Genomic DNA, 14341 nt, shown 5'->3' with positions numbered 1-14341 from the left:
AATATTATTATAAATTGAATTTGTTTTAAATATAGATTTTTTTATGATAAAATATATCGGGTTTCATTGGTTAGATTTTATTATATTATAGTTATTATTTTTTACAAATATTCTCTTAGATAATTTTGTTCAAGATACGATTGAAGATTGAATATTAAATATATTGTATGTGAGAGATTAATCTCTTTTAATAGTCCCAATCATTTCATGTATGTTGTATTTGTCTATTTTTTTTTTTTTAGAACTAAGCATTCGACAGTGAAGGACTAAAACTTTGAAGCACTGAAGTTGAATTTTTTCTAAAAGATATTTTTTCATACGCATGAGTTAGTAATCAAATTATGATTACATGTTTAAAAGAATAAAATTATCAACTAATCATGTTTGTGAATTTTGCCTATTTGATTACAACTTTTATTTTTCTTTCTAAAATCATTCGGGTCCCAACTCGTAATTTATTGCTTACTAGAGCAAACTTACGGTTACTTGTCTACTCCGAAGAAAACTAGTTCTCTTTTATGGACGGTACTCAAAACACTTAGAATGGCAGCTTTAGACACGCAACACAACAGTCAGCCATTTCGGCTATTACATGATATAAAAATGTATGAAGCATGGTAATACTATTAATTACTCCTTTCAAATCAAGAACAGCCAAATAGCATCGCTTTATTTATTTTATTATCATTCAGCAATGAAGCACTTGTATGGCTTTCTTTATTGAATTCCTTTTGTGACTGAGTAGAGCATGTAATATAACTAGTAGGAACTAATCCAGCTCTGGCTATAGAAAATTTAGTCACCGCAAGCCCCCGTTTTTGCACTGATCTACAATTCTCACCGTTTCCTGAGCCTTTGTTCTAGTGTTTGTCACCTGCAACAAACTTCGTCTCATTATGCTAATTATTTGCTTTATTCGATCAAGCAAATTAAACCAAAAATTAATCAGAATTTATATATGTATGTTACCTTAGTCTTTTTTTATTAACAAAAATTCAGGCGAGTTAGCTCTCTATTAAATGCATACACATGATTATGTATATATGGATTACAACATCGTAAACAACTACCATACACATAATCTTATTCCAATTACTAAAATGCATGCTCACACTTATTTATATAATGACAGGCATGTGCACACCATTACCGTTAAGTATGTATTGCAACACCATACCCAACTATCACTCAGATGATTTTAGTGGAGAAAGCTTACAGATTTCTAAGACCCAAAGATCACGTACATAAATACTTATGAATTACCTACTGATAAAATTTTGAAATTAATAGCTAAATTTGAACTTACGTCCTAACTTGCGAAATATGAGTCGTATAATTAAAACTAGACCAACCTTTAATAGCAATATACAAGAGTCAATACCACAGAGGTTAGTTAGTTATTAGAAATAGAAATTAAGGAATACATACCCTCAAGCACCTGCCACAAGCTTGTTGGTCCTGAGGCCCAGAGGGTCCAACCGTATTTGCTGCGCCATGCCATGGATTTGTCAGCATCCCAAGTCGAGCAATATGCACTGTCTGCGAGTAAGTCCCAATTATGCTGTTCAGGTTGGTACAAATGATAAGTAGCTCTCACATTGGTAGCACTCTGAGCAGAGGCCAATGCCAGAACGCAAACCACACACACCACAAACAAAGATACCTTTGCCATTATCCTAGTTGTGTTGCATTGAGATGGATTTAAGTGCTAGAGGTACTTGCATGTTTTTATAGGCCTCAAACGGACATTCCTATCAAAAGTTATACCCGTTTGAAATTAAAAAAAAAATTCCGTAAAAAAACATTTCGCCAGTACGAATGACGGGACCCGCCACGTGGACATCAACTCGCCAACTCCACTGGCGAGTCCACCAGGTGCCGCCACGTGTTCAACTCGTCAACTCCATTGGCGAGTCCCCTCCAGAAACAGACCCCCCTGAAAAAAGTTTCAAAACAACCCCATTTTGGAAATAAATTTTTAAAATGAGCCTAGTTTGGTCAATTTGCCAAATGTTGCACTCAACAACCTATCCTCAAGTCAATGGATGAGTTATCCATTATCGTGGATTAACTTAACCAATAACTCCTCTCGTAGATTTTATATTGGACTCTGCATCTGTCTATTAAGCGTTTGGTAATTGTATTAAATGTTCAAGTAATAAAGTCTTGAAAGTTTGAATGTCAATTTTCATAGGAATTTTGTGTTGTACTTATCTGGAATACTTTTCAATTTATAAGTGAAGAAATAAAAGAGAGAGATAGAAGAAAGAATATGAATTAAAAATAAGAAGCAAAGAATCAATGGTAACCGGAATTTATAAGTAGTAAGAAGCAAAGGAATTAAAAGAAAATAATTAAAGAGAAAATTCAATGGAATGCAAGTGTTAGGACCTAACATGTCCTCTTTGCCTAGAATATATGATTTTATGATTTTTTTTTATCAATTCAGGTGATTTTATCCTACCCACATCTATTTCACTCTTGATTCTTCACGATGACAAACCTATTTTATTTATTTATCTCCCAAATGTCTCCCCTTGGCATGAATCTCTATTTATAGCTACTGAAGTGGGCTTTGGGCTTGCGTAGGCTCGCTTAACACATGTAGATCATGTGCTTAGCGGGCTCCTCGTGTTTAGCGCGTTCAGTTCTATTGGATCGCGTGCTTAACAAACTCCTCTCGCTTAGCGTGTTTTGTTTCTATAGCGGGCGCTGAGCACGAATACTAACTCTCGTGCTTAACGCCTCGCTTAGCGCCTATGTCTTCGTTCAGTGCGAGTTACGCGCTGAGCCAAACATCTGGGCTGGGCCTTTTTTTTATTTCTTTGTTATTTTTCACTTTTTGCTTTTAGCCCCTCCAGTTTTTATATTTGTAGCCAAAATTTAATGAATAATCAATTCTTTAACACTTAAATGCAAATAACGGTTAAATAATTATTCTTTAACACTTAGCAGACTCCTCTCGCTTAGCGTGTTTTGTTTTTGCGGGTGCTGAGCACGACTACTAACTCTCGTGCTTAGCGCCTATGTCTTCGTTCAGTGCGAGTTACGCGCTGAGCCAAACATCTGGGCTGGGTCTTTTTTTATTTTTTTGTTATTTTTCACTTTTTGCTTTTAGTCTGAGTTGGACCTTTTTTTATTTCTTCGTTATTTTTCACTTTTTACTTTTAGTCCCTCCAGTTTTTATATTTGTAGTCAAAATTTAATGAATCATCAATTCTTTAACACTTAAATACAAATAACTGTTAAATAATTATTTTTAAACACATTTTTATTTTATTTTTTATTATCAAAGTACAATTATTTATTTAGAAATTATGATTGTCATTGGGTCTGCAACATATTTTTTTTATAGTCTTCAAATCGTATATAGTCTATTATATACAATTGCGATCGCATTGGTCATAATGTCTTATTTATTTATAATTATTTTTTTTGTAATATCAACCTCGTGACATTGTAGTAACCACAATTTAAAAAATCGTTTATGGATCGATTAATTATTAGAGCATACTTTTTCGGGTCGAAATTCATAAATATAGATTTTGTAAAGAGAGAGTAAGAAATAAACAAAGTAGTTGGATTTTAATGTCATTAATAAGGATAAGATATACAAAATCCCGAACCCCACTTATTGATGATTACTTAGGTAAAGACCACGATCGATGTTTATTAATTAAGGAGCTAGCATCGAGGATATGTGGAGTAAATTAGGTTTAGTAAGTTGCATATTGTTGCAACTAATTAATCCCCACAGTTGACAAACTGATAGTTAACAATGAGATGCCCCTGTTGATATCCTCTTCCATCTGTGTCTATCCGATTGAACACTCCCACGTCCAAATCTAACCCTCCGTTGCTGCACTGATCAACAATTCTCACAATTATGTTCGCTCCCGTCCCTGTATTCGTCACCTACATCCATCATCATCATCATCATCTTCCTTCCCCAAAACAACCACATATATATATATAATAATTAAATATGAAGAGTTTGTATCATGCTCCAAAAACTGTGAAGGTTACCAATGTCATAAATCTTCTCATTAATTAAAGATTTTTTTTTCAAATTAGTTTTTGATTAGTTTAAAAAAAATTAAAATTACAACTATTTTAAATTTTAAAAATTTGATTAAACATAAGTTTAAAAATATGAACCCTAATCTCTTCACCGATATTAATACAAAATCACAATTATACTTTTCTTTTCTTGAAAGTAGCAGTCACTTGAATTTATATTTAATCAGATTTTTTGTAATTTTAGATTTTTAAAAATATTGTAATTAATCAAGAACTAATTTGAAAAGTCTGTTAAATGTATTTAAATCTGTTACCCGGAGGCATTTTCCACAAGCATCACGGCCGCGAGGTCCAACGGGGCCACAGAAAGCAGTCCAGCCATATTTGCTGCGCCAAGAGTAAGGTTTGGCAGCGTCCCAAGTTGAGCAATAAGCACTCACGGCGTTCAAGTCCCACCCGTGTTGCTCTGGTAAATAGTTATGATACGTGGCGCGAACATTAGACGCACTTTCACCGCCTCCTCCGCCACCGCCACTGCCCCAGCATGTGCTTTGGCAGTTCTTAGAGGGAGAACAATGATCTTCGCTGTTCCCACACCAACCGTATTGGCTGCAGCATAGGTTGTTGCCACATGTCTGCCCACCAGCTTGTCGCCCGCAGTTTTGGGCCATCGCCGCCGTCACAATGAAACACAGCAATACCACCAGCCTTACCCCAACTTTTTCCATGATCTCTATCTAACTCGATCGCACTTAACCTTTCACATATTTTTTCCAATGTTTGGCTCGCTATTTATAGTTCTAGAGGTGGTCTTCCATGCATCATGATTCATTTATGTTACGACTTACGACACGATACATCATACATTCCAACCCGCACCGTGCGGAACCGGCTGCTATTTCAATACTCGATAACAACAACCAGAAGCAATGCTAGATTTTTTATTTATCAGTTCTGAATGCCAGATGATATATATGGAGAGAGTAAAAGAAAAGAAGAAAAAAAACATCAATTATGTAATTTATAGAAGTTTTCTTATATTAGATTTTTAAAAAATAACTTTTAATTTGTGTATAAATTAATTTTAACCTGTGTAAATATGTATTTCATTTTTTTTTTCTTTTTTTCATAATTTTTTATGAAAAAAATTATTCAAACATGTCATTAAGTAACATGATGTGATAAATACTAAAATAAGTATACCATAAAATTAATGATTAATATATCATTGTGATCAGAGATGGTACTTTTTTTTTTCTAAACTTAACTAATTACTTATTGCCTGTATTTGTGTTAATTTTTCGTTTTATTCCTTATATCTAAAAAATTTATTATGTTTTCATCCTTGTATACCAAAATTTTGCTTTTTACTTCGTTAGTTTCTTATCTGAGTAAATTTTTAAGCATAAGGATTAAAATGCAATAAAAAAAGTATAAAATTAAAAGGAAAGTTGACACAAAGAACAAACATTTAATTCAACCTTTACTTTATGTGTGCCTAATTTCGTATTTTGCAGGTAATAGTTAACCTTCTCAAATTAATGAAGATTATGTAATTTTAGTCAATAAAATATAATATATTAGAAAGAAAATTTCGTATTTGGCAACTCAATCCCTCATGTGTCCTTAGAGACACGGCAATCTACAAGCTAAAAACAAAATTAATGTAGACTAGAGCTTGAGTTTCTGATAAAAAAAATTATAATTGTATAATTTCTGATAAGATGCCTTGAATTGTAAAAAAAAAAAAAACATTTGAATAAATAATTTAACTATCTATTTTCTTATAATTTTTTATTAATTAAATGAAAATATTATTATAAATTTTATCATTACATTTATTGAGAAATAATAATTCAACTCAAACCTTGGAATTTTGGATGACAATTAAGTGCTTGATGGAGAATTGAATGTTAGCGCAAAAGAGTCAATCTGCAGAGGTGGTTCTTTACAGATATTTTAAAGAAAAGTGTGTTAAAGGATGTTTTGTTAACATTTCTTTATTTTTAAACATTGATGGATTGTCATCTAACTCGCCGTCAATTATCGTCGTTATCTGCCTCACGTTTCCCTCCCTGACTGTCGCGTTGAAAATTTTCATTCATGAACCTAAGCAAGTCTCCACTATTCATCCTTATCCTCAAATCAATGGATGCCTTACCCGTTAACGTGGATTAATTGAAGTAACCAATAACTCCTCCCATGGACTAAAACAAAGATATTTTTAAAACTTTATAGTCTTCGTATCTATCTAGCTAGTATCTACTGTGATCGGTTTAGTCATATTTATTTGTATTTTTTGCAATATCAAATGTCGTGACATTGTAGTAACCCCAATTTAAAACCTCAAATTTGGGTAGATCATATTATACCTTTTTTTTCCTGCAATCTTTGATATATAGATTCTGAAAAATAGTGATGGAGACAACAAAATATTAATTATTCAGAGCACGTGAGTATGAATTCTATATATAGGTCTTTCCGAATAGAAAGACTCTAGATCTGCAACTCACACATTCACTTTATTGTTTATTACAGAGAGCTAGTATTAATTAGGGAGCATCGAGGATGGAGAGTAAAGGTTTGGTGAGGTCGAGCTCATTCCCACAATCCACAAACTGATAGTTAACAATGAGATGCCCCTGTTGATATCCTCTTCCATCTGTGTCTATCCGATTGAACACTCCCACGTCCAAATCCAACCCTCCGTTGCTGCACTGATCTACGATTCTCACAATTGTGTTTGCTCCTGTTCCTGTATTTGTCACCTGCATTATCATCATCATCATCGTCAGTCATCTTCCACCCCCAAAACAACAAAATAAGTAATTATATATTCTTACCCGCAAGCACTTTCCACAAGAATCACGGCCACGAGGACCAACGGGACCACAGAAAGCGGTCCAGCCATATTTACTGCGCCATGAGTAAGGTTTGCTAGCGTCCCAAGTTGAGCAATAAGCACTCACGGCGTTCAAGTCCCACCCGTGTTGCTCTGGCTCATAGTAATGATATGTGGCGCGGACATTAGAAGCACTTTCACCGCCGCCGCCGCCACCGCCACCGCCGCCGCCTCCCCAGCAGTTGCTCTGGCAGTTCTTAGAAGGGGAACAGTATTCTTCGGTGTTTCCACACCAACCGTACTGGCTGCAGCATAGGTTGTTGGGACATGTCTGCCCGCCAGCTTGACGACCGCATTGTTCGGCGATGGCCGTGACAATCAAACACAGCAATACCACCAGGCCTACCCAAGCTTTTCCCATGTCTTCCCCTCAATTTTTTACTATTTCCTCCAAGTTTGGCTCTCTATAAATAATTCACATTTCAGACTCAGCTAACCCTCGCTGTCCATCACCATGCATTTACGCTTCGACACCACACATACCAACTCACACGTGGCCGGCGGCTATACTAATACTAATACTATACGATAAGAACGACAATCATTGAGAGACTAAAATACTAGTTGAATATCTAAATGCTACATTTTTTTTTTTGTTTCCACATTCATGCTTCAATCCTTCTCGAGAAACAGGAATTTATTAAATATAGCTAGACGTCTTTTTTAGCAATATTGGAATAAGAGCATTACCTCCTTTCCATTTTTTTCATATTTTTTTATGTTTAAACTTGTTACACATAAATAAAAAAATATTTAATAGAATTAAAATTATTATACTTAAACTAAAATATTCTCATTTAATATATTAATATTTGATAATTGTACTACTAGCTAGTAATTAATAGGAATTAAATACGAGTATATTTGGAAAAAAAAACTAAACTTTGAAATTCTAAAATATTATTAATTTTTTTGGAAAAAAATAAAATATCAAAAGATATAAAAAGAAAATGATATTTTACAAAGAAAATGATATTCTAAAATATTATTAATTGTTGCATGTAGGATCTGGCAGTGTATGTATATACGATTCGTATACAAGTAACATAGACGACTAAAATAAGATGAGAAATGGGGGCGGCTAAACGTTTGTTTGTGAATTGGTCAAGAATCCAATCTGGTGGCAAGACCCGTCCGCGTCAAAATCTTGATGAGTTCTTACAATACTGCTGAGACAAATTTTGGTGCATTTAATTAAAGATTAATGATCATGTACGGTGAGTGTACGTGAATCTTTTTCATTATCTAATAAATTAAAAATCATCGTCAGTAAATAAATGATAATATAAATTACTTTACACTTTACACGAGTGTATAATTTATTCTCTCATTTAATTATAGGGGTTGTTTAACTTATTCAAACAAAAATGGAGTTAAATAATTTCATCCTAAATGATTAATATAATATTAATTATTTTATGTATTTCAGGATGATTGGTGCTTTAAGAAAATTATACCAATTATCTATAATAAAATTGTTTAATTCCATTTTTTCTAAAAGTAAGTTCGGCGCGGCTATCCCTTAATTAGAATATATTTATAATTTTTTTTGCTATCGTTTAAATATATATTGTCTTATATGAGAAATTTTCTTATTTAATAACAATTACTTTAAAATTATATTCACGATGATTTTTTGGTAATTGACAATACTTTTTTACAATAAGTAAAAATTAAACATAATATTGTTTATAACATTTTTATGATTTTTTTCTCTGTTTACTCGATCTCATTAAACACTCATCTAATGATGCATTTCATACTAACTTGATTTTTTTTTCTTGTATTTTTAATTTATATTTTTTCTTCCCAGTCCACAGGAGCATAAATTCTGATTATTTTTCGTTTGAAGATTAAAAGGTTCATCAGTGTCAAAGAAAAAATAACCTTAATGCTACAGCTAAATTAAAGGGAGATAAAAAAGGGAAATAACAACTAAACATTAATACTAATTATTCATTTTTCAATATCATATTATTCTAAAATAAAAACTACAATAAATATTAAGATCATCCAATATTATCTTTTTGTCATTTAGGTTTAAGAGCATATTTTGACTTTTCTAGACTCATCCTAACGATCATCCTTCATTATCCAAAGGAAAATTATCATCCTTTGGAAATTGAAGAATTTATTATTCATTCTTTTGTAAAGAAGATCTCTTAATATCATAGATAGTTAATTGTCATCTTTTAAAAATCGAAGGATGCAGTCTCCTTTCCTTATTCAAAAGAGATATTGATATCATACCATTGTTACTTTACATACTCCGATCCATGTTCCCATACAATTGATCATTTAGTCATTTAATTTGTATAGTGTAAATATATTATCAATCTCTTTTCTACAACTTTAAATCTTCCCAAACATTAGAAGGAAGAAAGAAGGTATCTCCCCTCCCCCTCATTTTCTATTCCCTTTTTCAAATTTATGAATCAAGTATAAGATAAAATTAAAAATAAAAAAATTTATCATATATTTCTATTAAACCAAATACACAATTAGGTGTGTCGAGTTATTTAAACAGTTCACGCCACTAAGTTCAAAGAAAGGGAGGGAAGGAGAGAGATTTAGATTAAAAAAATTAAACAAATAGAGAGAGACGTTCATTTTAATAAATTTTCTATTATATACTAAAAATAATCAAATAAATAACTATTAAGTTAAAAAAATAAGAGAAAAAAGATTATACAATACAATGTAAATTTTTTTACAGAATCATTCAATCACACTTCATTATATATGATAAGATTATTGACTTTTAAAATAATTATTTTAAAAAAATTTAAATGATAATTTATGATTGAATAATCTTATAAAACTGTTTACTTTCGGTGCATAAGCATTACACTCTAAAAATAATATCTAATTTGTGAGGTGAAAATTTAACCCCTCTTCCTCTTCCAAATTTTTGAACCTATAAAATTTCCCCTCTCCCATGCATCTATTCCCCTCAGGAAACACTATGTAAGAAGACTCGAACTTTTTATGTATATTTTTTCTATAACAGGTAACAAAAAGAAAAAAAAAAAAGTTCCCCGAGCATAGCCAGAAACAAAAAGGAAAAAACAAAATAATAAGGCGGAGCATGGGGGGATATATGATATATTATGTAAACAATACAAAGAGTAAGATCCCTGATAACCAAGGTTAGCTAGAACGTCTGGAGTTGTATTCACTTCCCTATAGTTGTGGTTCAGGGTGGCACTTCAGTCATTACTGGGTGATGCTAAGGACACTCGAACTTAGCTAAGCTATACTATTCTCGATCCAAATCCTGTAACTTTAGAATATTGCACTGCCATGATTGCTTAGTTTTAAAAGGTTAGACGATTATCCTTATCCTATGGTCTACTTTATGTCACATTCATTCGAAATTTCTTTTTCATCCTTGCACAATAGTCTCATTGATATTAAAAAACTTACTCCATGAGCACGTGTTAATAAGTTTGACTTTAATTTGTAACTTCAAGTGAATTTTCTAAATTTAGCTGAGCATCAAAGGTCTGAAACCAAATAAACTTACAACCGCACGCATGCAAATTATCCTCACTCTTCATCACCCATTTTTTCTTATCTTGGTAATAGTATTACAGTTTTATGTTTGAAGAAATTATCAATTACGTTTGAAATAATTCTAAATTGAAATTTTCTTATGAAGAATGAAACATACAATAGGTTCAATTATAAATACTAGAGAATCTCCAATTTTTTTAAATAATAAATAAAAAAGAAGTTAAATACAATTAATAAAAAGTGACTGAGTAAAAAAACTAACAATATAAAAGTAGTGAAAAATTATTATATATAGGTTAGGTGAAAATTTTGAAAGTTTAAAAAATGCTTTAAGAGAAATTATTCAATGATATGTGCACACCTAATGGGAAGTATTTTCTTTATTATTACTATATAGTGCAAGAAAGACATTATGTGCCTGTGTCTCTGGACTTGGAAGTTACTTATATATGTAATTGGATGTAATTTGTTTTGAAATATGTAATTGTTGGAAGTTAAAATAAAATGTTACAGTGATTTATAAAAGTTGAGGATAAAAATATAAAAAAAAGGATATTATTTCTTTTATAATAGTTATAAATTAGTAGAAACACAGACGATGTGGTGTCTATGTATTCGTATTTTTATCACCCTAAATTTGATAGTCATAGATATTTTGGTAATAAACTACTTTCACATAAAAATAATCTTCAATGTAATTTCATAAGTAAATAGTTACGCCTTTTGAATGGACATAGACAGGGAGATATGAGACAGTGAAGGCCACCGGAAAGAAAGTGGGAACATGTGAAATAAATGAGTGGAGCCCTAAATGAGCGTGGCTCACCCTATCACTATGTTCGTGATGGATCTAATGTTTTGCTTCCTCAACCAACAGGATCCATATATATATATATATTCTTTTTAATAACATGACAGATAAGAGCACGTTCCATAGTTTAATACGTGTAGGCAGGGCTATCAATATGTTTGATTGGCCTACGTGTAGGGTATGCGTAACTACGTACGTACAGCCATAAACGTATTAGGCAAGCACACCATCGATAGGCAATGTAACGTTTTGTACTTAGAAGCAAAAACGGGCTCATATAAACATACTCCATTATTTCTTGTCCCTAATTTCCAACTATTTTCTCATATATATATATAATACACAATCCATATACAAGAAAATTATTTCCAAAAAATGGTACCGACATATTATATAACTTGGCTCCTATATTAGCATTAATGCTTCCCATGGACGCCCAAGAGCAACAGATCGAGGAGATTGTGGTCGAAACTGGAACTTACAAATTTGCCTCTAGCTTCTGTTCTTGCACTTTTGCACTGCTCTTGGTGCTGTAAATAAAAAAATAACAACCTCACGGTCAATTCGCATTAATTAATTAAGATAAGATATTTTTTTGGCTAATTTGAAACTTAATTAAGATCACTAACCTAGCCCGATTGCCGCAGATCCTTTCATTATACGCAGGCGCTTGCATGATTCCACGAGTATTCTGTGGAATTATATATCCATATTAGTAATGTTTAATTAAAATGAAACAGGTGGTGTGTGCTTAGAGAAAATTAAAGCAAATTAATGATAAAGACTTACTCCCAAGGTACGTCACCCACGAGCATCCAATCACCATCTTTGTCTTCACAGGTTGGTACGTAATCAGAGCCGTTGAGAAGATCAATCAATTTGCCCTCGTTCATGAAGTCTTTCATGCCTTGGGAACTACACTTGTCGATGGTGAATGAACTGAACATTTTAGCCAGTGCATCCAACAGCTCTTGGTGGCTCTTGTACATCTTCAAATCCACCTTGCGTAAATAGGGAGCACCATCCATGCTCACCTTCACGAAAGCTGCTCCCATGTTCACATTGTTGCTACTACTTGTGGCGGCTTTTTCGCCATCGTTGTTGTTACTCCTTTGAACGTTGTTTACAATGTTCTTTCTGAATGACCTCACTGGTGGCCACCCCACCACTTGTGCCCTGAAAATTATTCATAATTAAGTACATCAATTAAATCATCATGCATCCAATTTCAACCCAGACAAGAAAATTAAGTACCCCTTTTAATATTGTAATTAATCTACACAAAAGAAGCATTAGTTTGGCGGTCAAGGCACGAAAACAGTTGTTAAGAGCCGTCTGGTTTTGAAACTTTGAAATTAAGTATATGGTTTTTAAATGTAATAAAAAAGATTATGGTGATTATTGAGGTATATAATAATTGCTTGTGTTGGGCACATGTTTTTGGAATGTGGTGGACTATCCATTTCCTTTTTGCTCTATGCTGGTTAGAGTGTGAGAAAGAGAAAAAGTAAGATTCCATGTGTCCTGTCCTTTTCCACTGTTTATCCGACATCAAAGCATGCCGTCCGCAAAAGCAATCCAGCCAAACTTGTTTATCTTCCTTTTCCTTTTTCCTTTGCTCCTTCACTCCTCAATCCTCAACTCTCCCTCACTCGTTACTTTTTCTTGCTTAAAATCTGGACGACACTTTCCCTTTCTCCTCCAATCCGGACTACTAATACCTAATTACAGTGTCCTTTTTACTTTCGTCCTTTCAAGTAAATAAAAAATTACAAACAAAATCGATCATGCGTTTGCAATTGATAACACATCATTTTGGAAAGGCCTAGTTGGAATAAATATCAAGTTCTGATATGTCTATAATTATTTTACAATTATCAAGACTTTCAATGGATAAATTAAAGGGATGTTAGACCTAAAATTATGCTAGCCCTCGTTAATTTTCCTTGGTAACTTCTAAACAAGGTCAAAGATTACCTTCTGAACTAAGACCTAATCGCTTTCCATGGAAAGTTATCATCAAGATTATCATATCTCAGTATTATTTATAACCTTCGTTGCCAGAGAAAACTGTACATTTTTTAAAAAAAAAATTATTTTTCCATGAATCATAAAATTAGCACATGATAATCAACATGCATGCATTAACCACAAGCATATGTAGAGCATAAAAAGACAGAGGCAGTAAAAATAAAGGAAGGGAGAAATTAATATATTATAATTCAAGTAATACCTAATTTCTATGGTTATGATTAATCTTGGCTTGACTAGCTTTCATATGATATTAAAGATTAGTGGAGAGAGCATATAATAATTTGTGGAAGGAAGGAGTAAAAACAAACTTTGCGGGTGGCTTTGCAGGAGGAGGGGCGTTATTTGAGGTTGAGGAAAGGTTAAGCTTCAAATCCACGCTAGTATCCGAAAAAACCCTCTTCCCAGTACTGCAAGTGTTTTTGAGCGTCGTCTCGTTTCCACTGAGTGGCAGGCCGAGTCGCAACTCGGTTTCTTCAAAGTTGATCATCTTGTACTTGTCTGGCTCTGCCTCCATAACACTTGTCACTGATTAGGAATTATTATAAGTTGATGTCGGGACTCACTCAGGTGTGTTCTTTTAGAATTGGGAATAAGGTTTTGGTGATATATGTTGGGAGTGTGGTGGGTTGAAGGGACATCCGGCGGTGGATATGATCCCACGTGTTAGAGATTCTGTCATAATAATAATAATGGGGAATAATCCTACCCTCCTTCTTTGTTAGGCTCCCCTCCACACACACCAATTATTAATTCCATTTACTCAACTTGTCCTTTTCATTGCTAATATCTTTTTCTTTTTACGATTCATAACACATGTTCGTCCTTCTTGTTTGTGATTCGTTACTAATTATCTAATTTTCAGTGTTTCTATGTAATGTGTTTTAACTTAATTAATAGGATTTTGAATTTAAGTCATATATATATTAAATATTTGAAAGAATAGATTTATCACGTATAATGATTTTATCTTTATTAAATATAACTTTTTTTTTATAGAAATTTGCTGTAGTGCCCACAGAAAATAAAAGACAATGCAGCTAATTAATGCTTTAGTTGAT

The 14341-nt window shown here is 32.8% G+C and overlaps 3 protein-coding genes and 1 pseudogene across 3 annotated transcripts; all 4 read right to left on the bottom strand.

Annotated features, from left to right (window-relative positions):
- Window positions 1-199: 199 nt before the first annotated feature.
- Window positions 200-1722, bottom strand: LOC100784018 (pathogenesis-related protein PR-4A-like; annotated as a pseudogene).
- Window positions 1723-3566: 1844 nt separating this feature from the next.
- LOC100805955 (pathogenesis-related protein PR-4) lies at window positions 3567-5082 on the bottom strand. The gene is made up of 2 exons (XM_003554661.5): window positions 4335-5082; window positions 3567-3915 (listed from the first exon to the last, which is right to left on the bottom strand). The coding sequence occupies exons 1-2, from the start codon at window positions 4746-4748 to the stop codon at window positions 3745-3747; spliced, it is 585 nt and encodes a 194-aa protein (XP_003554709.1). The 5' UTR covers window positions 4749-5082; the 3' UTR covers window positions 3567-3744.
- Window positions 5083-6393: 1311 nt separating this feature from the next.
- On the bottom strand, window positions 6394-7346 carry WIN (wound-induced protein). The gene is made up of 2 exons (NM_001317709.2): window positions 6864-7346; window positions 6394-6788 (listed from the first exon to the last, which is right to left on the bottom strand). The coding sequence occupies exons 1-2, from the start codon at window positions 7281-7283 to the stop codon at window positions 6573-6575; spliced, it is 636 nt and encodes a 211-aa protein (NP_001304638.2). The 5' UTR covers window positions 7284-7346; the 3' UTR covers window positions 6394-6572.
- A 4138-nt stretch (window positions 7347-11484) lies between these two features.
- Window positions 11485-13995, bottom strand: LOC100803986 (auxin-responsive protein IAA16). The gene is made up of 4 exons (XM_003554657.4): window positions 13592-13995; window positions 12039-12425; window positions 11879-11940; window positions 11485-11779 (listed from the first exon to the last, which is right to left on the bottom strand). The coding sequence occupies exons 1-4, from the start codon at window positions 13795-13797 to the stop codon at window positions 11742-11744; spliced, it is 693 nt and encodes a 230-aa protein (XP_003554705.1). The 5' UTR covers window positions 13798-13995; the 3' UTR covers window positions 11485-11741.
- Between the last annotated feature and the right edge of the window lie 346 nt (window positions 13996-14341).

The sequence above is a fragment of the Glycine max genome, chromosome 19 (genome assembly GCF_000004515.6).
Source record: "Glycine max cultivar Williams 82 chromosome 19, Glycine_max_v4.0, whole genome shotgun sequence".
NCBI classification, from domain to species: domain Eukaryota; kingdom Viridiplantae; phylum Streptophyta; class Magnoliopsida; order Fabales; family Fabaceae; genus Glycine; species Glycine max.
Note: the sequence above shows the minus strand (reverse complement) of the source record. Positions and strands in the feature narration are given on the sequence as shown.

Excerpts from the sequence above, each read along its gene's own strand:
- LOC100803986 (XM_003554657.4), bottom strand. The coding sequence starts at position 13,797 with ATGGAGGCAGAGCCAGACAAGTACAAGATGATCAACTTTGAAGAAACC. Across the intron at positions 12,426-13,591 it reads CCTGCAAAGCCACCCGCAAA|GGCACAAGTGGTGGGGTGGC; the intron begins GTTTGTTTTTAC and ends AATAATTTTCAG. Across the intron at positions 11,941-12,038 it reads GTGGGTGACGTACCTTGGGA|AATACTCGTGGAATCATGCA; the intron begins GTAAGTCTTTAT and ends ATAATTCCACAG.
- LOC100805955 (XM_003554661.5), bottom strand. The coding sequence starts at position 4,748 with ATGGAAAAAGTTGGGGTAAGGCTGGTGGTATTGCTGTGTTTCATTGTG. Across the intron at positions 3,916-4,334 it reads CTTGTGGAAAATGCCTCCGG|GTGACGAATACAGGGACGGG; the intron begins GTAACAGATTTA and ends TGATGGATGTAG.
- WIN (NM_001317709.2), bottom strand. The coding sequence starts at position 7,283 with ATGGGAAAAGCTTGGGTAGGCCTGGTGGTATTGCTGTGTTTGATTGTC. Across the intron at positions 6,789-6,863 it reads CTTGTGGAAAGTGCTTGCGG|GTGACAAATACAGGAACAGG; the intron begins GTAAGAATATAT and ends ATGATAATGCAG.